We start from the raw sequence: 19,274 nt of genomic DNA, 5'->3' as shown, positions 1-19,274 counted from the left end.
ATACACACATACACACATATACACACATACACACATGGACACACACACATACATACACACATACACACATATACACACATACACACATACATACACATACACACATGGACACACACATACACATACATGTATGCACACACACATACACAGACATACATACACACACATACACACATGTACACACACATACACACACATATACATACACACATACACACATACACACACAGCCAGAGTGCTGTGCGCTGATTTACAGGGGCCATGCTGAGAGAGCGTGGCACATTCAAGTGGGACATGAAACTGATGACAGAGTGGAGAGTGAGTCGTGTGTAGCAGAAGGGCTTTAAATTTGCTGGAAGAAGAATTTCAGGTTAGGCAGAGGGAGATGCTGGCATGGTCAGAGCCCTGGGGCCATGTTCTAAGGAAGCCACAAAATTCCTCTGCCAATAATTCTTTCTTCATTCCAAGATGGACCTAGCCAGTCCCATCTTGTTTAACACAGAAGTACAATTCAGGGGGGCTAAGTAGGAAAGGCTGGGCATTTGTGTAGCAGCTGGGTTGGCTGTGTAAGATTTGTAGCCTTCTAGAACAGAATTAGTTGGTGATGAGGGGCAGGCCCCTATGCTTTAACTTTCTCTGGTCCCTTTCTGGGAAAGGTGATTGAGTTTTTGAATGTTCAGAAAACAAGGAGGCAGCTAAGAAGAGTGTAACTAAGAAGGAAAAACCTACTGTGGAAAGATGAGCACCCAGAATATTGAAAAGAGATTTGACTGTTTGTTGACAATTGCCACTGTGCATACAGCTATCTAGCGCTAATTCACACAATCTCTGACCAAGAAAAAGACAGTGGGAATTGGACTAGGATACAGAGGAAAATGGAAGGAAAATAAAGGATATTTAGAATTAATGGCTAAGCATTTCATTTTAATGCACAGAGTATATTTTAATGGAATATAATGCCCAGGGCTGAAGGAGAAATAATAAATATTAAATTTGGAAACAGTTTAAAATTGCTTATTATTTTTAAAGATTTGACTCATTGACAAATTATTTGGTGCGGCTCATATTCATCCAGCATACTCCCATGGATGTCTTTTATGTGATTTTTTACTTTACTGAGTTTATTGAGTGTGTGAATGAAGTGTTACCGTTAATCACAGTTTCTATGTTGTGTGAGGAGGGTGGCTCAGCCAGCGACAGAGCCAGGTTAGTGTCCAATGTTTCCAGGTGTCTGTGAACAGAGGTAGAAGCCTCTGAGTTTTGTCTTTTTAAGGACAAAAGATACAGTTGCAAGCCTTGAGAGAGAGAACAGGTGCTGCATCAGGAGAGGTGGACCAGCTGCCTGTTGAGAAGGCTTGGCTCGCCTTGGTGCAGAGTGGAGCATAACCCAAGACAGTTACCTTTTTATGTTACTCTGTGGTAACAGGGTTGGTCATAGGAGATAGGCGGAGTCAGCATTCATATCTACTAGGAACTGCTATAGAATAAAATTTCACACTCTTCATAAGTCTTGTCAGTCACTTTGAGTGTTTCCATTTTATTCAGACAAGTTTGTGAGCCAAATGAGTACTTTCTCAAGGTAAACTATGCCCACCACCCTGCACCGTGGCATTTAATTTTCTTGTTAAGTTTAAAGTGAAACTGGGGAAAGATTGCTGCAAAAGAATGAATAAAAATGAAGTATTAACATCAAAAACACTGAAAAGCCAAATCAAGCCAAAGTGCACACCTATTAAATCTTTGACTGTATGGAGGCAAATGTGGGTCTTTCATAACTTGAGGTTTTCATCCAGTGGCCATATCAATGTATTTCCCTTAAAAATACAGACACACTGTCTTAGATAGAAAGGGGCAGTTTACTCTCTATCACCTGCTTTTAACTGGCAGAATTTTATTACAATTCACAAATGGAGTCAGATGTGGACAGCTATCTTACAGTGTAAGCTGATGAAAAGGACAAACAGACATTTGTCCAACGCTGTTAAGACCTTATGCTTGTTCTAGATATTGCTGAGCTCGGCACTTGGAGGGGAGCAGGAATCTGAGTTAGTGCTTGCTATTATTTAGTGTGTAACATCTTATTTCTTAATTACAGAAGTGTCAGTAAAAGCTGCAAGTTCAGTAAATGTTTTATGTTTCTGAAAATCTAGGTCTCTTCATCTATCCGGCAAAATTAGATTTATACACAAGGTTCTATTCATTTTACTTTTAATGAAAATAAAACGTGGACAGGGAAATGGAGAGATCACAGCTTAAGTCACGGAGTTACGGTTTTTGTTTTTAAACTGGGGTGAGGATCAGATAAGCTCATTGTACTGAACTGATCAAAGCATGCCGAGGGGTACTGGGGAGATGGCTCTGGTTATGAAGACTTACTGTGTGCTCTTCCAGAGTTCAATTCTCAGCACGCACGCTGCAACACACTTCCGCAAACATCTGCAATGCCAGCGTTGGGGATGTTTAGCCTCAGTGGCACCAGCACACGCATGCCCACAGACACACATGCACACATGTGCTCATAACCTCACACAGACACAGACACAGACACTGACACAGACACACACGCTGCTAACCCCACACAGACACACATGTCCTCATAACACAACACAGACACACAGACACACAGACGCGCACACACACACACACATGCCCATAACCTCACACAGACACACATGCACATGTGTGCCCAAAACCCCACACAGACGTACATGTACAGGTGTGCCTATAGCCCCACACAGACAAACACACACACACACACACACACACACACATACTCATGTGTGTGTACCCATAAGCCCACACAGACACATATGCACATGTATGTCCATAGCCCCACACAGACACATACATAGACACACATGCACATGTGTGTCCATAAGCCCACACAGACACACATGCACATGCATGTCCATAACCCCACATAGACACACATGAAAACACAAAGGAACTAAAGCTGCAGCCACTCAGAAGAAAGCACAGCAGATTTCTCAATTACGTGAGAAGACCACAGGGGTAGTTACAGCTCATGACTTTCAGAAATATGAACTGAATACTGTATCTGAGTCAATGCATTACCCTATTGATTAAAAACAAAACCAGAAGGTAATCTGACATGTGCCTTCCAGAGGCTCTTCCTTGATGACCTGACAGCAGTGTACAACCTGCAGAATCCTTCAGTCTGAAACCTTCAGCAGCATCCAGAAGGGTGGTATGATCCCGTGTTTAGTTCTGAGGTTTATGTATGCAGCATCTTGTCTCTAGGCATTCCTTGTTCTCTCGCCAAGCCTGAATGAATCAGATTGACATTTGCTGAACAGATAAGAAACACTGTTTCCTTGCTGGGGACCCAAAGAACTGAAGAATGCAAAATATTAATAATAAAAGTTTTTTTTTAAAAAAAATCTCAGAAAGTTTGCAATCTGTTTGAGAAGTAAGGCCACAAACTATAAATAAAATACACAGAAAATGGATCATTACCCAAAGACATGCTAGCAGACAGGATGTAATTGATTAATAGCCAAAAGAATTCTGTTCATCGTGATGGGTAGAGGTGAAGAAGGAGAGAGTCTCCATTGAATGGACATCAGTGGCCAAATCAGAGACACTCCGACTCCCAGAGGGTGGTGAGCTAGACAGCAGTGCAGACCCAAGGAGAGCAGGAAACCATTGTCCACAGGCCAAGGCTAGACCTGCAGACTGCTTTTGTTCACTCAAAGACTTAGGGAATAGGCTGAGCATTTTTAAAGTGGGAAAAAGAACTAAAGGAGAATATTCTGTAACACAGAAGAATGTTGTGGAACGGACACTTTCAGTGTGCTTAAATTTAGTTTGGCTGGCACACGGCCATTAGTCATTTGTTTATGTCTTCGACTGCTTTCCTGTAGCAATGGCAGAGCCGAGGAGTTGTGACAGAGACCAAATGGCTCACAAAGCCTAATATTTACTGTCTGGTTCGTTCCTGGGAAGGCTTGCCAATCCCCGACGTGAGAGAATAATGGGAAGAGTGGTGGAAAGGAATGTGGCAGGCATGACAACCTGCCATGCTTCGGACACGAAGGACGCCACTGAAGGTTTGAATATAGGAACCGACATGCAGTAACAAGGGTCATTCTGTGGGCTTCTCTGAGCGCCTCCCTGACCCTTTCTTCTTTGGATTGGTGTTGCTCCTGTTTCTTTCCTAGAATAGCACAGAGCACACACAAAATCTGACAGTCCAAGGTGAATCCCTAGACATGAAGAATTACTAAAAATCTTTGTTCTTTCCAGAAGGCTTGTGACACCAAGCCATTTCAGAAAAAAAAAAAAAAAACCAATGGTCATCAAGATACTGATTGCAGGAAAAGCTTAGCGGTGAGACCCTCTCTTTTAGTGGCTCCATCAGACCCATCATGAATGCTTTTTAAATATTAAATTTCCCCCATTATATTTTCAGGGAAGCATGTGGCAGGGAGCATGTCCCCAAGAGGAAAATTCTAAGAGCAGTGTAGCAAAGCACACTGAGGAGCACCTCACAGCAAAAGAAAATATCTTTGGGAAACTTGGTCAGAAAGTAACAGACTTGGGCAATAATGGCGCTTTGGAGAATCCGATACAAACCGAACTTAAATGACAGACCAGGGCTGCCAGCCATATTTACTTTGAATTGATTACATTTAAAAAAAGAATCCTAGGGAGGAATTTTTCAAGAAAAACAAATCTGGATAAAAGTTGCCTTCTTTCTATGTAATGAAAATTAGGTAAAGAGTGTTCATTTTAGACTTTTATCTTTTAATAAGAAACAGATTTCTTCTTTTCTCCCTGATACATGTGATTTTTTTTTTTGTCATTTGAGAAGAGAAGAGACCATTTGTTGAGAAGGGTAGAGTAAGGGCTGGAGTGATGGCTCAGAAGTTAAGATCACTCGGCTCTCATACAGAGAACTTGAATTTAGTTCCCAGCACCCACATGGTGGCTCAACACCACCTGTAATTGCAGCTTTGGGGCACCTCTTCTGACCTCTGTGGACACTGTACCTACATGGTGCAAATGCATACATGCAAGAATGACACCTTATGCACATGAAATAAAAATAAATACCAGTATATTACCATATTCTTTTGTAAATAATTACCACTTAAAGATTCAGCCACCTGTCCACATATATGTCTGAATATAGACATAGAGGAAGCACATGCTTTCACATGTGAAAAAGTAAGGGCGAAATGGTTTCTAGAAAAAGCTATTTCCTATGCTGACCTGGAATAGAAAAGAATGATTTTCTCATAACACGTCCTAATGGGTCTTCCAGTCATCCCCGATGGAAGTATGATTTATGTAGTGGACGACAAGGAGAATTTTATTTTATCTGGAATTCATTTAGCATCTTTACATGGGAAAGTTTGAGACAAATTAAAACCTTAATAAATGACTCTGTTGAATATAAATATATTAAATTAATGTGTGTGCAGGGTGAAATTAGAAAAGTTATGAGAGTCTGCCTTTTAATTCTATCAGGGAACTGTATGTCATAACTCTGAGAATTACTTGGTAATGGAGCTGTTTATAATGAAAAATGAATTTAAATGGCAAAATTTAGCTCATGACTTCTGATATCTCATGAGTCCTGAGGTGTGTTGATATCTCCCTGGCGACAGGCCAGGTTGAATTAAAAGATGGAACAATAGAAGCCAAGAAGACACTAGTGACCACAGGCTCTTAACCCGGAAGGGAAGTTGGCTATTTGGAGAAGTCGGATAAAAGAAGGGAGTCTTTGGTGGGAGGTCATTTTTGTGGGAAGATATGAACAGACTGGCTTCGGGGTGAGCTGGTTAGCTTTTTCTGTCAACCTGACACAAGGTAGAATAATCTGGGAAGAGGAAATGTCAACTGAGGAATTGTCTCCATTGTATGTTGGCCTGTAGCCAAATGCATAGGGCATTTTTTTGATCAGTGATTGATTTGGGAAGACCTAGCATTCTGTGGGTGGCTCTACATCTGGGCCAGGTTGAATAAGAAGGCAAGCAGAGCATGCCATGAGAAGCCAGCCAGTAGGCAGCATCCCTCCATGGCCTCAGATTCAGTTCCTATCTCCAGGTTTCCGGCCTTTGGTATCTGTTACTCGATGACAGGCTGTTACAGGGAAGTGTAAGCCAAATAAACTCTTTCTTCCCTAAGTTGCTTTTGATCATGGTGTTGATCACAGCAAAATAAAAGCCTAGGAAGGGGCATGCCCAGATGGGGCATACAGGGCCATTGATAATGTATTCCCCAGGGGTTGGGGGTTGAGAATGCAGGAGATGTCTCTGATCTGCACTCTCTTGTGTGCACTCTCTATCTTCCTGTGACTCTCTTGTGTGTCTGTGGTGGTCGCCTCAGGCAGTCTCTTGCACCTCTGTGGTAGTTGCTTAGTTACTGTAACAAAAAGAACAGTGAGAAAAAGCAACTTAGGGAAGAGAGGGTTCATTGTAACTCACAGTTTGAGGGTAGAGTCCATTGTGTGGGGGAGACCAAGGCAGTACGTGGCTCTAGGCAACTTGTCACGTTGTATCCATAGTCAAACAGAAATGAGCACTGGAAGCCAATCCTGCCTTTCCATTTATGCCTCTTCTGGAACCCTATCCTACAGGACAGCCCTGCCCAAACTCATGGCAGCTCTTCCCTCCTAGGTTAAACCTTTCTGGACATTCCCTCAAGACCACAGATTCTCAACCGTGTCACAGGTGTCACCTAAGACCACAGGAAACAGATATTTGCATTATGACTCATAACAGTAGCAAAATGACAGTTACAAAGTAGCAACGAAACAATCTTATGGTTGGGGGGTCACTACAGCATGAGGAACATGTATTAAAGGGTCACAGCATCAGGAAAGTTGAGAACCACTGCTCCAGACAGACTCAAACGTGTGTATTCATGGTGATTTCAAATCCAGCCAAGTTGAAAATGAAGGTTATCTGTTCCAGTATCTGAGAATCTGAGAAGGTGTAGTCACTAGTTCAAGGTTACCCCCCCCCAGCAAATTCAAGGTGATGTTGTGAGCCCAAAGAGTGCTGAGTTCCCCACACACTGGCCGGTTGACTGTGGTACGTAAGATGGCTGACTTCTAACTTCAATATCCTGTTCCAGTGGTGCTGGAGGGTCAAATGAGGTAGAACATCTGATGGCAGGGGGTTACAGTTTATTATTAATTTTGGAAACAGGTGCTCTTTGAATTAAATTACATAAGTTAAGAAGTTGGAGACTATACCTATAGACCAGCCTAAGCTATTCTCGATGTTTGGCCCAGTTTAAAACAAAAATATCCTGGCTACATTTTCCTACCTACCCACCTCCTACAAATCTGGCTATACCTCCTCCATTTTCTGGCAGATTCGGAACCTGTCTTTATTTCTAACCAAAAGCTTTTCTACTGTAGTCCTTTCAAAGCAGCAGTTGTTAATCCTATTTTGTAAAATTCTAGTCTAGGTTTATTCTAGCACTTCTTACTTTTGACTTTAGTAAGTGAACCACTACTCCTTGCTATTCTTGGTCATAACCTATGAATGTTGATTAAAAACTTAACATTTGGAGGCTGGGGAGATGGCGTAGTTAGTCAAATGCTTGCTATAAAAGGACAAGGACCAGTGTTTGGAACCTCAGAACACACATAGAAAGACAGGCATGGTGGTGCCTGCTTGTACCCCCACTCTGGGAAAATAGAGACCAGGCATTGCTGGAACTTGCTGGCCAGATGGCCTCACTGAATTGGTGTGAGATCTTGCCTCAAGATTAAGGTGTAGACTGGTGATTCTCAACCTCTGTGGATCATGCGGGGCTTGGGGTTGCATATCAGATATCCTGCATATCAGATATTTGAAAAATTACAGTTATGAAGTAGCAATGAAATAATCTTGTGGTTGGGGGTCGTCACTACATGAGGAACTGTATTAAAGGGTCACAGCATTAGGAAATGCTGAGAACCACCGGTACAAAATGATCAAAAAAGACACTTAACATCAACATGTATGCACACATGAGCGTGTACACACATGTACACACACAGAGAGACAAGTACTACATTAGAAAGCATGGGTGTGAGTGGGTGGATGTTCAGTTGAAAAAGCCATATCAGGGTACATGGGTGGAGAACCTTCACCAAATCCTTGCCAATCAATCATGTGTGTTAACTCTTCAGCAGCAGCATCCTTCTGAGACCCCCGCCCCCCAGGGTGACTGGAGGTATTCCCTGTTTTGATTCTTTGAATAGCTTTTTATCATTTAAAAGTGGTCATTGTGGTGGGAATTGAGGTGAATAAACTCACATTTAACTCTGCTAAGGCAGAGTTCAACATACAGACTGTAACACAAAGATTAGAGAGGCCGAGAGGCTTGGCTAAGTTCAGCAAGCAAGGAAGTGCCCATCAGTTTTGTTCATCAGAGTCCGCTGGCCTTTCCAAGTATAGTGCAGCTTTCCTGGACAGATAGTGATGTGCTCAAACCATCTTCATCTCTCCTTCTCCTTCTCCTTCTCCTTCTCCTTCTCCTTCTCCTTCTCCTTCTCCTTCTCCTACTTCTCCTTCTCCTCCTCTTCTTCCTCCTCCTCTACATCTTATTCTTGGAAAGAGATACTTTTTTATTTTTGAGATTATAATTACAAAATTTCCCTCTTCTCTTTTCTCCTTACACTCCTTCCTATATACCTCTCCCTGTTCTTCAAATTCATGACCTCTTATTAAAACCTAATTGCTATTACATGCATGTATGTATATACATATATTCCTAAATATAACCTATTCAATCTATACAATGTCACCCTGTATGTATGTTGATCTTTCTTCATTGTTAGCAGTTTGCTCCAGGGTGGGGAAGGCCTCTACTGTGTCGTGTGTCTCTCATCTTTTCCTCTTCACTATGATTTATGATCTTACCCAGATATCACAGACCACAAAAAGTAATCTCTTATTTCTGAAAGGTCTTATAGTAACTTAAAGATTTTTCCCTTCAGCTAATCAGATGAATAAAAACTGATATGAATGAATGAGTGAATGAGTGAGTGAATGAATGTGGGGTCTAGGAGATGACTCGATGCACAAAGGCACTTGTCCCCAAGCCTGACAACCCAAGTTCAATCTCTGGGCCACTTGGTAGAAACTGTTCTCTGACCTCCACATACACCTGGTGATATTAATGTCCTGCTGCAAAGAAATAAGTCTGCTGAGTTTTCCTGTCCTGCTGTCCTGCTTGTTGTGATGAAACACCGTGACCAAAAGCAACTTGGGGAGGGGACAGAAACTTGGGATTAGGAGCTGATGCAGATGCCATGGAGGGGTGCTGCTTGCTGGCTTGCTCCTCATGGCTTGCTCAGTCTTTCTTACAGAACCCAGGACTACCAGCCCAGGGTGAGTCCATCCACAATGGGTTGGCCCTCCTACATCAATCACTAAATAAGAAAATGCCCTACAGGTTTGTCTACAGCCTGATCTCATGGAATCATTTTTTTTTTCAGTTGAGTCTCTCCAGTGATTCTCTCTTGTGTCAAGTTGACATGAAACTAGCCAGTACACCTGCTAAGACCATTTGTTAAGGCTGCAGTTTAAAGTATGTGATCTCCATCAAATGGTACTTATAAAATACATCTGCCTTGAAGGCAGAGGGAGGGATGGGAGGAAATGGCAACAGAACAGAGTACAGTTGCCCTGGAGACAAAGCTTGCCTGGGAGCAGGCAGTTTGAACGGCCTCTAGTCTCTCCAGTATCTCTCCTGTGATTCCTCCTGGGTCTCTCAGTATTGAATGCCCTCAGCAACAACATGCCATTTCTCATGAACAACTCCTGTCTGTTGTGTGTGAGCTATCTTATGACCTTCAGTCACTCTCAGATCACATGCTTTTTCTGATGCTGTGCAGGCCAGCTAGTCTGCCGAGGAGATTACTTTAGGGTAGATGTTTTGGTGGGTAATTTAAAGACTTCCATGACTACTGGGTGGCAGAAATGTGTGCATCTACAGACTTTTCCTGGCCCTGGGCATGCCCTCTCCTTGTAGAAATGCTCGTTCTCTTCGAAGGGCTGGTTTGGAAGGCAGCCTTTCCTTATTGTCTGTCACGCATAGAGAGTCCACTAAGGAACCAGAGAGAACAAGGTTCCTCTTTGCCGATGTCACCTCAGGGTGGATGGTTGAAAAGGACCTTCCTAGATATCCAGACATAAGAGGAAAGCTAATATGTAACTTGGTTGTTGAAATTTTAACTGAGTTCTCTAAATTCCAAGATTGTAGTAGTGAGTAGCAAAGTCCTGTGTCTCATACTCTGTACATACGTGTACACATATGAGCACTATCTTTATACACTGTGTTTTTATGTATATAGGCACTTTATGAACAACTCGCAACAGGATACAACAGTCACAGCTGCATATGTTTATGTGCCCATATGCTACACATGTGCACAACGCCACACTGTGTGATGATTATGGCTTCTTTTTTGGAGACCTCGAGTGTCCAGTTTTTGAGCATCTTTAGCTGTTTGGTGCTTTCAAACTGACAGCCAATCAGTCATGACAAGAGAAGCACACCACAGAATTCTGCAGTGCCAAGGGCTAGCCCTGGGCTCTTCCAGCAGCTTTCGAAGAATCCTGTGATGGGCTCCATGCCTACACCGGGATGGTGCCAAACAAAACTATTTGGAAACTGGCACATCTGTAGGTTCTCTGATGGGCGAGTGCAGCTGGAAGGGCCGCTTTCTGTCCTCAGGTTACGCAGATCTGGGTCTGCTGCAAGCCGGGCTTAGCAAACGTTCATCTATAGAAGGGTTATGGGGGTGGTGGTGGGGGGTGAGGCTAAGTAGTAGCAGCGGCAGAGTAGCAAGCAGTTGCGGGCTGCACGGAGGGCACGTGACTAGGGCGGGGCCTCGTGTGGCGCCAGCCAGTGGCGGGGCTCGGGGGTGGGGCCTGAGCGCGCAGCTCCCGCGGCCCGGCTCGCTCTGCGGGAATGTGGGCTGGAGTGGTCCAGCTGCGGGGCCGAGGTGCAGCGAGCCACAGGGTCGATCCATAGCGCCATGGCCTGCATCCTCAAGGTAACCGCTCGACTGTGGGCCGCATGCGAGCTCCGCCTGCTGGGTGCGCAGAGGCGTGGAGCCCGCCGCGGTCCCGCCGCATCCTCAGCCCGCCCGTCTCTTCCTGGCGTCGGCTTCCTTTTTGTTCCTTTGGCCAAGGCATCTGGGTGGGAGACTGTGCAATGTGCGTTGGGCACAGACTGCTTGCCTGCACTGCTGCTGGCTGGCTCCTGCCTGGAAGGAGGAGCTGGGCAGGGAGCGCGCGACTGCGTGCCGAATGATGGGTATAGCAGGCGGAGCAGAGGGTGCTCTGAGCTTTGGGTCAGGGCAGCCCGCGGCCTGTGGGGGGCCATGGGCTGAAAAACAGTGGCCCAGCATGGGTGAGGGGCACAGCGTTTGAGAAGAGGGGAAGATGGTGCAGAGAGCTCATAGCCTTAGCTCCTGGGAACGCATAAACTTCTGGGTCCACAGGTAGCCCTGCAGGGATGAGTTTTCTGGGGAACTAGCTTCAGGTGCCGGGACTTCAATTGGAAAAGTTCATTGGATGGAAATAGGTAGAACCTTTGACTTTCTTAGGCTCACGTGTGAACAGACAATACCTACTCAGAGTCCAGCCCTGTTTTTGCTGAGTTCTTTCAAGTCCTGGTTCATTCCACATTCTTAGTGCCTGCCTTACTTAGCCACAGGCTTGAAGACTTTGGGTGGACCTACTTGGTGAGGACCTTCCCTGGGAGGACTTGTTTCTAACACACTGGGAAAGTTCACTCCCCGTCTAGTTCTGATTTTTCCTTACGGCAGTTATTCAGTTACCCGGTCTGACTTCATGGATCCAAACATGAGTGGCATGAAGGTTCCCTATCCCCGAGAGAGAACAAAGGTGTTTGGTTTCCAGCCCGGAGAAGGTGCTGTGTGACCAAGGGCGACACAGAGAACGGTCCCGTGTGTTGTAGCACTTGATATAGTCTTGGGCTGCTGTTGCATTTGTTTCAGTCATCCTTCCCCAGCATGAAGCGAGGCAGCAGACACTTCCTGTAACTTCCCTGAACTTGCTGTTTGTTTTGGAGCACTTTCCAGGACATGACCAAAGGTGGCAAAGTCAGGAGGAAGTAATCCATTGATATCACGGAATGCTACTTGAACTCACAGGAACTGGATCTAGGTCACGTCATCATCTCTATCTATTTGCACCGTTTGCTAAAAGGAAACCGAGGAGCCTGACATGTACTGTTGTTGGTCATGTCTGTCTCTTTTGGTTTTTCCCCTGCCATGTATGTTCTGTCTTTGTGTGTGTGTGTGATCTGGTGCGGTGCTGGTAATTGAACCTTTACAAATACTAAGCATGTGTCTGGGCACAGGGCTATACCCCCAGATCCCTCAAGGCATCTCTCGTGCTGATCCAAGGGCACACATAGATCTCATCTAATGCTGTACCTGTCGTTCCTCACACAGAGGTCCTGCCAGAAGCCCTTCCTTATTTGCCTTCAAACCCTAACCATGAATGAAGACGAATAAAGATCAAACATATCAATCACATTCATCTAAATTCTGGCTCTGCCTCTTGTCACCTGTGTCGCCTTGGATACGTTACACTTCTCTGAATACTAATTTCTTCAACATAAGATCAGAATAGTCACGTACTTTGTCAGGTTGCTACTGGACCGAGTAGGGATGAGAACGACTTAGGGGTACGGATGTGTATTGCTGCCGCTTCCCTGATGTTTAGTAATGATGAGTTAGTTACGACATTCTGAACCCTCAGTCTTTGATTCTCTCATAAGCCCTGAAGGGCCACTGTGCTTGTTTGCAACTCCACTTTTAAGGGAAAGAGTCTTGGGTTTCTTAAACTCAAAGTTAAGGACAGAGTGAATCTGGATTCCGATCTCCATCTTAAACTGTCTTCATACTTTATAACTGTTCCAGGGGTGACTTCAGGGGTCCTTATACTATTGGATCTCTGCCATCTATAAGCAATGGGAGGCATTTAAATTTTTTCTTTTATTCTTTTAGTGGTAACTCTGATTGTGCAACATGATAGTGGGGGTCTGTAAATGTATTGGGTCATGTTCATGCCCAGATCACGTTCATGGCCATGATGGGCTACCTGGCAGCCCCTGGGTGCAGGTTGGACCTACTTGGTCCTAGGTGGTCCCTGAGGATCCTGGTAGCCTGTGACATCTTTTAAAAGCTACACTTACTTGGTGGAGTGTTCCAAACAAGAGGATCACATTCTGTGCAAGCTTGGCCTTTGCATTTGATTTCAGCCTCTCTTCTTTCCAAAGTATAGAGAAATATGTGTAATTACTATAATTGATTTTTAACAGTGTTGTGGCAAACAGAAAATGATAGGCTTCTTGTTGTTTTTAATGAATTTTTTTTTGCAACACCCTGAACCTGGTTGGGTATTGGAAATAGCCTGGCCTGATGATCAAACTGTCAAGGGGCAGCTTAGTGGGAGAACAGCACATGTAGCATAGGTATTTTGTGTAATGTTCACAGTTTTTCTGTGTATGTGTGCATATATGCATGTTTTTCTCCTGTGTATGTATGCACACATGTAACTTATATATAGATTAATTATACATTTACACAATAAAACACACACACATGTATAATTTATGTCTTCTCTCTGTGTGTGTATGTGTGTGTATCCATGTTTATGAAATAAAGAAGTATAGAGAAATATGTGTAATTACTATAATTGATTTTTAAAGTAATTACGCATATTTCTCAAAGAAGGGGTGTATTGGTTAGTTTTTTGTGAACTTGACACAAGCTAGGATATCTCACTTGAGTCTCACTGAGAAAAAGCCTTACACTGACCTTTAGTCAACCCTGTGAGACGTTTTCTCGTTTGGTGATTAATGTGGAAGGGCTCATCCCATTGTGAGTGGTGCTACCTCTGGGCAGATGATCCTAGGTGGTGTAAGAAAGGACCCATGGGTGAGTATGCCGTGAGTGAGCAAGCCAGAAAGCAGTGTTCCACAGGGACCTCTTTAGTTCCTGCCTCCAGGTTCCTGCCTTGAATTCTTGCTCTGACTTTAGTGATGGACTAGAAACTATAAAATGAAATCATCCCTTTCCTCCTTACGTTGCTTTTGGTCACAGTGTTTTATCACAGTGCTAGAAAAGAAAACTAAGATAAGAGGTTATTAAGTCTGAGGGTTAATATCCCATTTTACCCAAGAGTTATATATTATGAAGACTCTATAAGATAAGAAAGAGGCTTGGGCTATATGTTCCGAGTGCTAGGAAATGACAGGGAAAACCATGAGAAATAAGTTTTGTTTGGGGATATTTATCTGGGTCTTGACCCTCTAATGATAAGAATGTCCTATTCCTGCCGTGAAGAAGGCATGCTTTTCAAATGAGTGCTTTGCAGAAGAATGAGTGCTTTGCAGAAGAATATTGCTTACTTTACTTGGCGAAGGGTTTTTGAAAGGCACGGTAAAGCATGAAGGCTTACTGTAACAGACCCTGCCAGGCTGCAGCCAAGGCCACTTCCCACTGACTGTCATAGCGGAATAGTGTCTGTCATGAGGGAGCTTGTGTTTTAGAAACGTAACAATTGTGGGCAAAGACTTTCTTATTCAAGGAGATTGTGTCATCCTTCCTACCTACGAGAACACCACTGCATTCTCATGACTGCCTGTACCAGCATGGGAATCTCTAAGTGGAGAAGCTGGGACCTGGCAGCTGATGACGATCTTTTAGGAACACTGACATGTTCTGTGGAGACACTGTGCATGCTGAGGGGCCCATCTGACCCTGAGTGGAACGCATCCTCCTCACAGAGCTGGGTTCCTAAGAGTCACTTACATTGTGAAATACACAACTGTTTGATAACGCAAGGGCCCTGAACACAAACACATGGGGTTTAATTATGTCTCTGCCACTTACTGATTGAACCATAGAAAGTTCTTTTTTAATTTTTAATTTATTACTGCCCCATTTTCCAAAATGGAGGTGACCCTGCATCTCTGGAAAGGCCATTGTAAGGGGAAGTGAGGATATCTGTGTACTGGTTATTCTGCAGGAAACGACATTCTCAGTCTAGTGGGTCCCTTTCCTGCCTTCATTCGACTGTTCTTCTGCATTGCCCTGATAGACAATGAGCCCTCAATTCTGTAGCCACTGTTTACTCAGAGTGAGGTCTCTAGGCTCTCTACTTAATTTCTAGCTCTAGCCTCTAAAGAGAGAGATCAGAGAGGATCCAAGTCTTTAAAATTTACTAGGCAAGAGAAGTAGCCACTTTAATTTGTAGTCGTTAGTGAAGTTGAATTTTACGTAACTAGTAGCCACTTATCTTTCTGGTGTTACAGAAACCTCATAGTTTTATGTAATAAAAACGATTTCTATTTTCTTCTATGATTTCTTTCTGTGGCAAGCAAGTACTTTTTGGGCGTAGCCTTTCATACACTTGTGATGTGTGACAAATCTTTGTTGAATTGCATTGAGTTCTGTATCCAGCGCTGGTGTGGACACCAGGCAGACTGTAGCCATGGACATTTGGGAGTTATTTATGGTTCCTTTTTCCCTTATGAGAATAAGATACTAAACACACCACAGATGCGCATGTCTAAGCTACCTTTTCTTCCTTCTGCAGTTATCTGTCCAGTTTCAATTTGGGAGAAACTCTGGGCTGTACCCTGCACTCTTGTGCTCATCCCAGAGCCTTGTATTTGGTCTGCGTTTTACTGAGCCTCCTTTCTTGGCCTCTCTTTACAGTTTTCCGTTTTCCTCATTGTCCTACAGAGCAGAGGTAAGGTGCGGTGCCCACAAGTCTTATCTTTGCTTTGTGAGGCCCGGGTGATAACCAGGTTTAGTGTGACCTGCACATTCTTTCAGAATTTGGTTCCTGTCTTCATGGGTCATTTCTCCACTGCACACCCAGTCTTGGCCTCCACACACTCTCTGGACCTCAACTCTGAGCAGCCTGGGGATGAGGGTGTTGAGGTCTGGGGTCCCAGCTGTGAGACCTAAGCCTTGGTTCCCTTAGCTCTGAATTGGGTGTGGAGACTGGAAAAGCAACTTTCTATGAAGCAGTAACTTAGCATCTATAAGGGCTTTGTGACTGCAGCTGTCAGCTTGCATTGTTTCCATGGTGTTTTCTGCAGGAAATCCCCTCTCTGACCTCTCCATCTACAAAATTTCTGCACCATGTATGAGGAACCCTAGGAAACCCTACTCCATAAGCAAGAAAGACAATTTGTCTAATCCATTTATGGTGGCACTTCTGACAGTGCCCAGGCCGAGCCCAGATCCTCCAGTTGCCTGACAGGAGAGGTCATTTTGCTGTGTGTTTGTTGCTCTGGGGAATAAGTGTTCTTTGGTGTGAGCATGTCCTGTACACAGTGTGTGTGTGTGTGTGTGTGAGGGGGGGAGGAGAGAGAGAGAGAAGAGAGAATGTGTGTGTGCTCTGGAGGACGGGGGATGAATATGCATACTCTGTGTGTGAGCATGCCGTGTTGAGCATGCCGTGTGTGTGTGTGTGTGTGTGTGTGTGTGTGTGTACACTCTGGAGGATGGATATTCTTGCTCTGGATGTGAGTACTTTCTGAGGCTGAGCCTGGCCTGGCCTGGGTGTGAGTGTCAGGTACCGTACGGCAGTATTCTTTGGATTAGTGTTGACAGTAACAGTCAGCAGTTTATTGAACAGCTGAGTTGCCTGGCTGGAGATTGACCTAAGAAAACTATAATAAATGGAGTCTAGGAAAGCTAAGTAACCTGTCCCAGTTCCAAAAGTGGCAGAGAGAGGTTGACCCCAGGCCTGTGTGGCTGTCGGGACTCTCTCTGACCTTTATTGGCAATAAAGAGATTGACTTTATATACTATCTTCTACCCAGGTCCACTTGGTGGGGGACCTCTTCGTATATGTTGTTTTTATTTGTGCATTCCTCAAAGTTGCTGTGTGATTTTGAAACTAGAGGAGGGGGAGGGGCAGAGAGACCCGGGAGATAAAGAAGGTGGTAATTCTGTGTCTAAAAACGAACAGCCTGTGGACTGGGGCAAGTCAAGCCAAAGTTCAGCCACATGTGCTAGCAATTTTGAGAATGGGAGGGAGGGGGTGGAAGCTTGTGGGAGACAGGAAGGGGGTGAGAGGGTGGGGGATGTGATTGAGGGAGGAAGTGGGGGGGAGACAGAGGCGGCAGAGAATTAGAGTAACTCAGGCGCCTCCAAGGCTCTGGGAAGAGACCTCAGCATTTAAATATATATATTTAAATAAAAGGTCCACAAGCTGTGTGACCCTCGGGTTCTTTCACGCCTATCTGTCTGGGGTAGCATTGGAAAGCCAATGTGCACTGTGGATGCAGGGAGCAGAACCAGCCTACACATTGTTACCAAATGCTGATAGCTGCATTGTGTTTCCTGGGTGGGTTTCTTGTTTTCTTTTTTAATGGAAGGGGCTTAACTCTGAGGATAGCCAAAGCCCCCTATTGACTTTCAAAGTTACTAAGTCTCCCTAGAAAGAAACTCAGTAGCTGTTGGTATCCACCTGAGGGTGGACACTGGGTAATTCTTTGTTTCCTGGCTTTAGGTGAAGTGACAAAGGGCCTCTTTCTAAGTGGAAAGAGTACAAATGACCAGAATTCCCAAGAGGCCCATTATTTAGGTTATGGATAACCCAGGCCTGTTACTGTCCAGCCATTATGTTGTACACCTTTGATGCATGTTCCCGCCAATTAGTGTCTCAGTAAGCCAGAGAGGAAGGAGAATAAGTCTCAAGTCCGTTGACTCTGCTTCTCATTAACAGCTTTCTAAAGGGTCAGTAGGAAGAGGACAGGAGGGGAGGATGGGTGTGCAGTCACCATTGTTGCCTGTCTTTGATAAAACAGGAGAGCAGACTCCTTCTGAAACCTTGGCCCAAGATCTCAAGAGAGTTTAATGAGCAGCAGCCTCTGTGTAGGTGACATTCCTTAAGACCTCCTTTAACCCAAGGCCCCGTATCTCCAGTTACCGTTTCATTTCCTGCATATGTGGAGAGTAGGCTGACCACATCTGGTCCTTGATAAAGATGGGAGAATAAGCCCATGAAAAATATTTGCTGGATTGGGGACAGAAGTGGCATCCTGTTCTTGGAGTCTTTCCAGTGTGGTGTAAAAGCCATGCACGAACACAGTAAACACAAGTCTGCGCTGCCTCACCCATTCTTTTGTGACAAGACTTTTCCTGGGCAGGTGCAGCACATACATGTCTTCACCCCAGATCGGGATCTCACAACAGACCGAAGTATAGATGCCAACTGAAGTATAGATGCCACTGTGTGTGAACCAGGGAATTTTATCAGGGTTTCGGAGCAGAAATGATTCAAAGTCAGCTGCATTATCAAAGCCCACTCACTATGGGTGACAGCTCACAAATCTGGGAACCTGGAGCACACTGCACAGCCTGAAGGCAGCTCAGCAGATTAGAGAGTGTCCCTTCCACATGCCTCAGTTGTTATAAATCTCTTCCAGTCAGACAGCTCGGCTAGTCTTTTCTTTGAAGTTGGGCTTGTCTGAGGAGTCTCAGTAGTCATTATTGTTTATTCTTGGGGGAGGTAGTGATTCTGGTCAGTTTCATGGACTTCCTGAAACTATTCTGAATTGTTTATTTTATTCTTTTAATACTGTTTGTCTTAAGGAGCCTCCCTCCAGGTTGTAAAGTTTCAACCTTGGAGCAAACTGCTATACCACACCCACTCACCTACTCAGATTTCAGTATTTGCTCAGATTGGAAAATTGAAAACTGTTGAATGTCAAAGATTTACTTCTCATTTCAGAGGCTGTTTTCTTAGTGAAGATTGTCTTTGGTCTGTTTTTAAAACTGTTTGAGTGTTGCTAAGAGGAGGTCAAGATTGCAGAGGACATGGAAGGGAGGCATGAGCTGGGAATGGAGATCTGGGATTAAAGCCTGGTCACATAGTCACTGTAGACTTAAGAACTGGAATTCCCAGATGACTGTTCGGAGGCTGATCTTAGGGGGACAAGATGGGTCTCCTGCCAGGCAGGTTGGTGGTTACTGGAGTTTTGTTTGGTGTAAGAATGACAACAACAATGTTTTGGTCTCTAAAGAACAAGAACTGAGTCTCAGGCATTGATTTGGGCACCTCTGTAGTATTTGGGTGACAGAAAGAACTTGGGGTGCAGTTACAGCTTTCCTGCCTCCAAGCCTGCTCTAGTGTGCTGTAAAGAATAGCACTATGCTGGTGTACTGCTCTCTGTCAGAGCAGCCTGTGAGAAACCATGCAGCCCACAGGGATCTTCTTTCCTCTCCCTCCTCCCCTCCCCCC

At 44.4% G+C, this 19,274-nt stretch overlaps 1 protein-coding gene across 1 annotated transcript in view; it reads left to right on the top strand.

The window, feature by feature from the left end:
• The first annotated feature begins 10,943 nt into the window (after window positions 1-10,943).
• Window positions 10,944-19,274, top strand: part of St6galnac3 (ST6 N-acetylgalactosaminide alpha-2,6-sialyltransferase 3) — a 499,975-nt gene continuing 491,644 nt past the window's right edge. The window contains exon 1 of the mRNA XM_028754316.1: window positions 10,944-11,026. Coding sequence (XP_028610149.1) covers window positions 11,009-11,026 — 18 coding nt within the window. The 5' untranslated portion in view covers window positions 10,944-11,008. The remainder of the gene's footprint in view (window positions 11,027-19,274) is intronic.

This window comes from Grammomys surdaster, unplaced genomic scaffold, assembly GCF_004785775.1.
Source record: "Grammomys surdaster isolate TR1022 unplaced genomic scaffold, NIH_TR_1.0 125996, whole genome shotgun sequence".
NCBI classification, from domain to species: domain Eukaryota; kingdom Metazoa; phylum Chordata; class Mammalia; order Rodentia; family Muridae; genus Grammomys; species Grammomys surdaster.
Note: the sequence above shows the minus strand (reverse complement) of the source record. Positions and strands in the feature narration are given on the sequence as shown.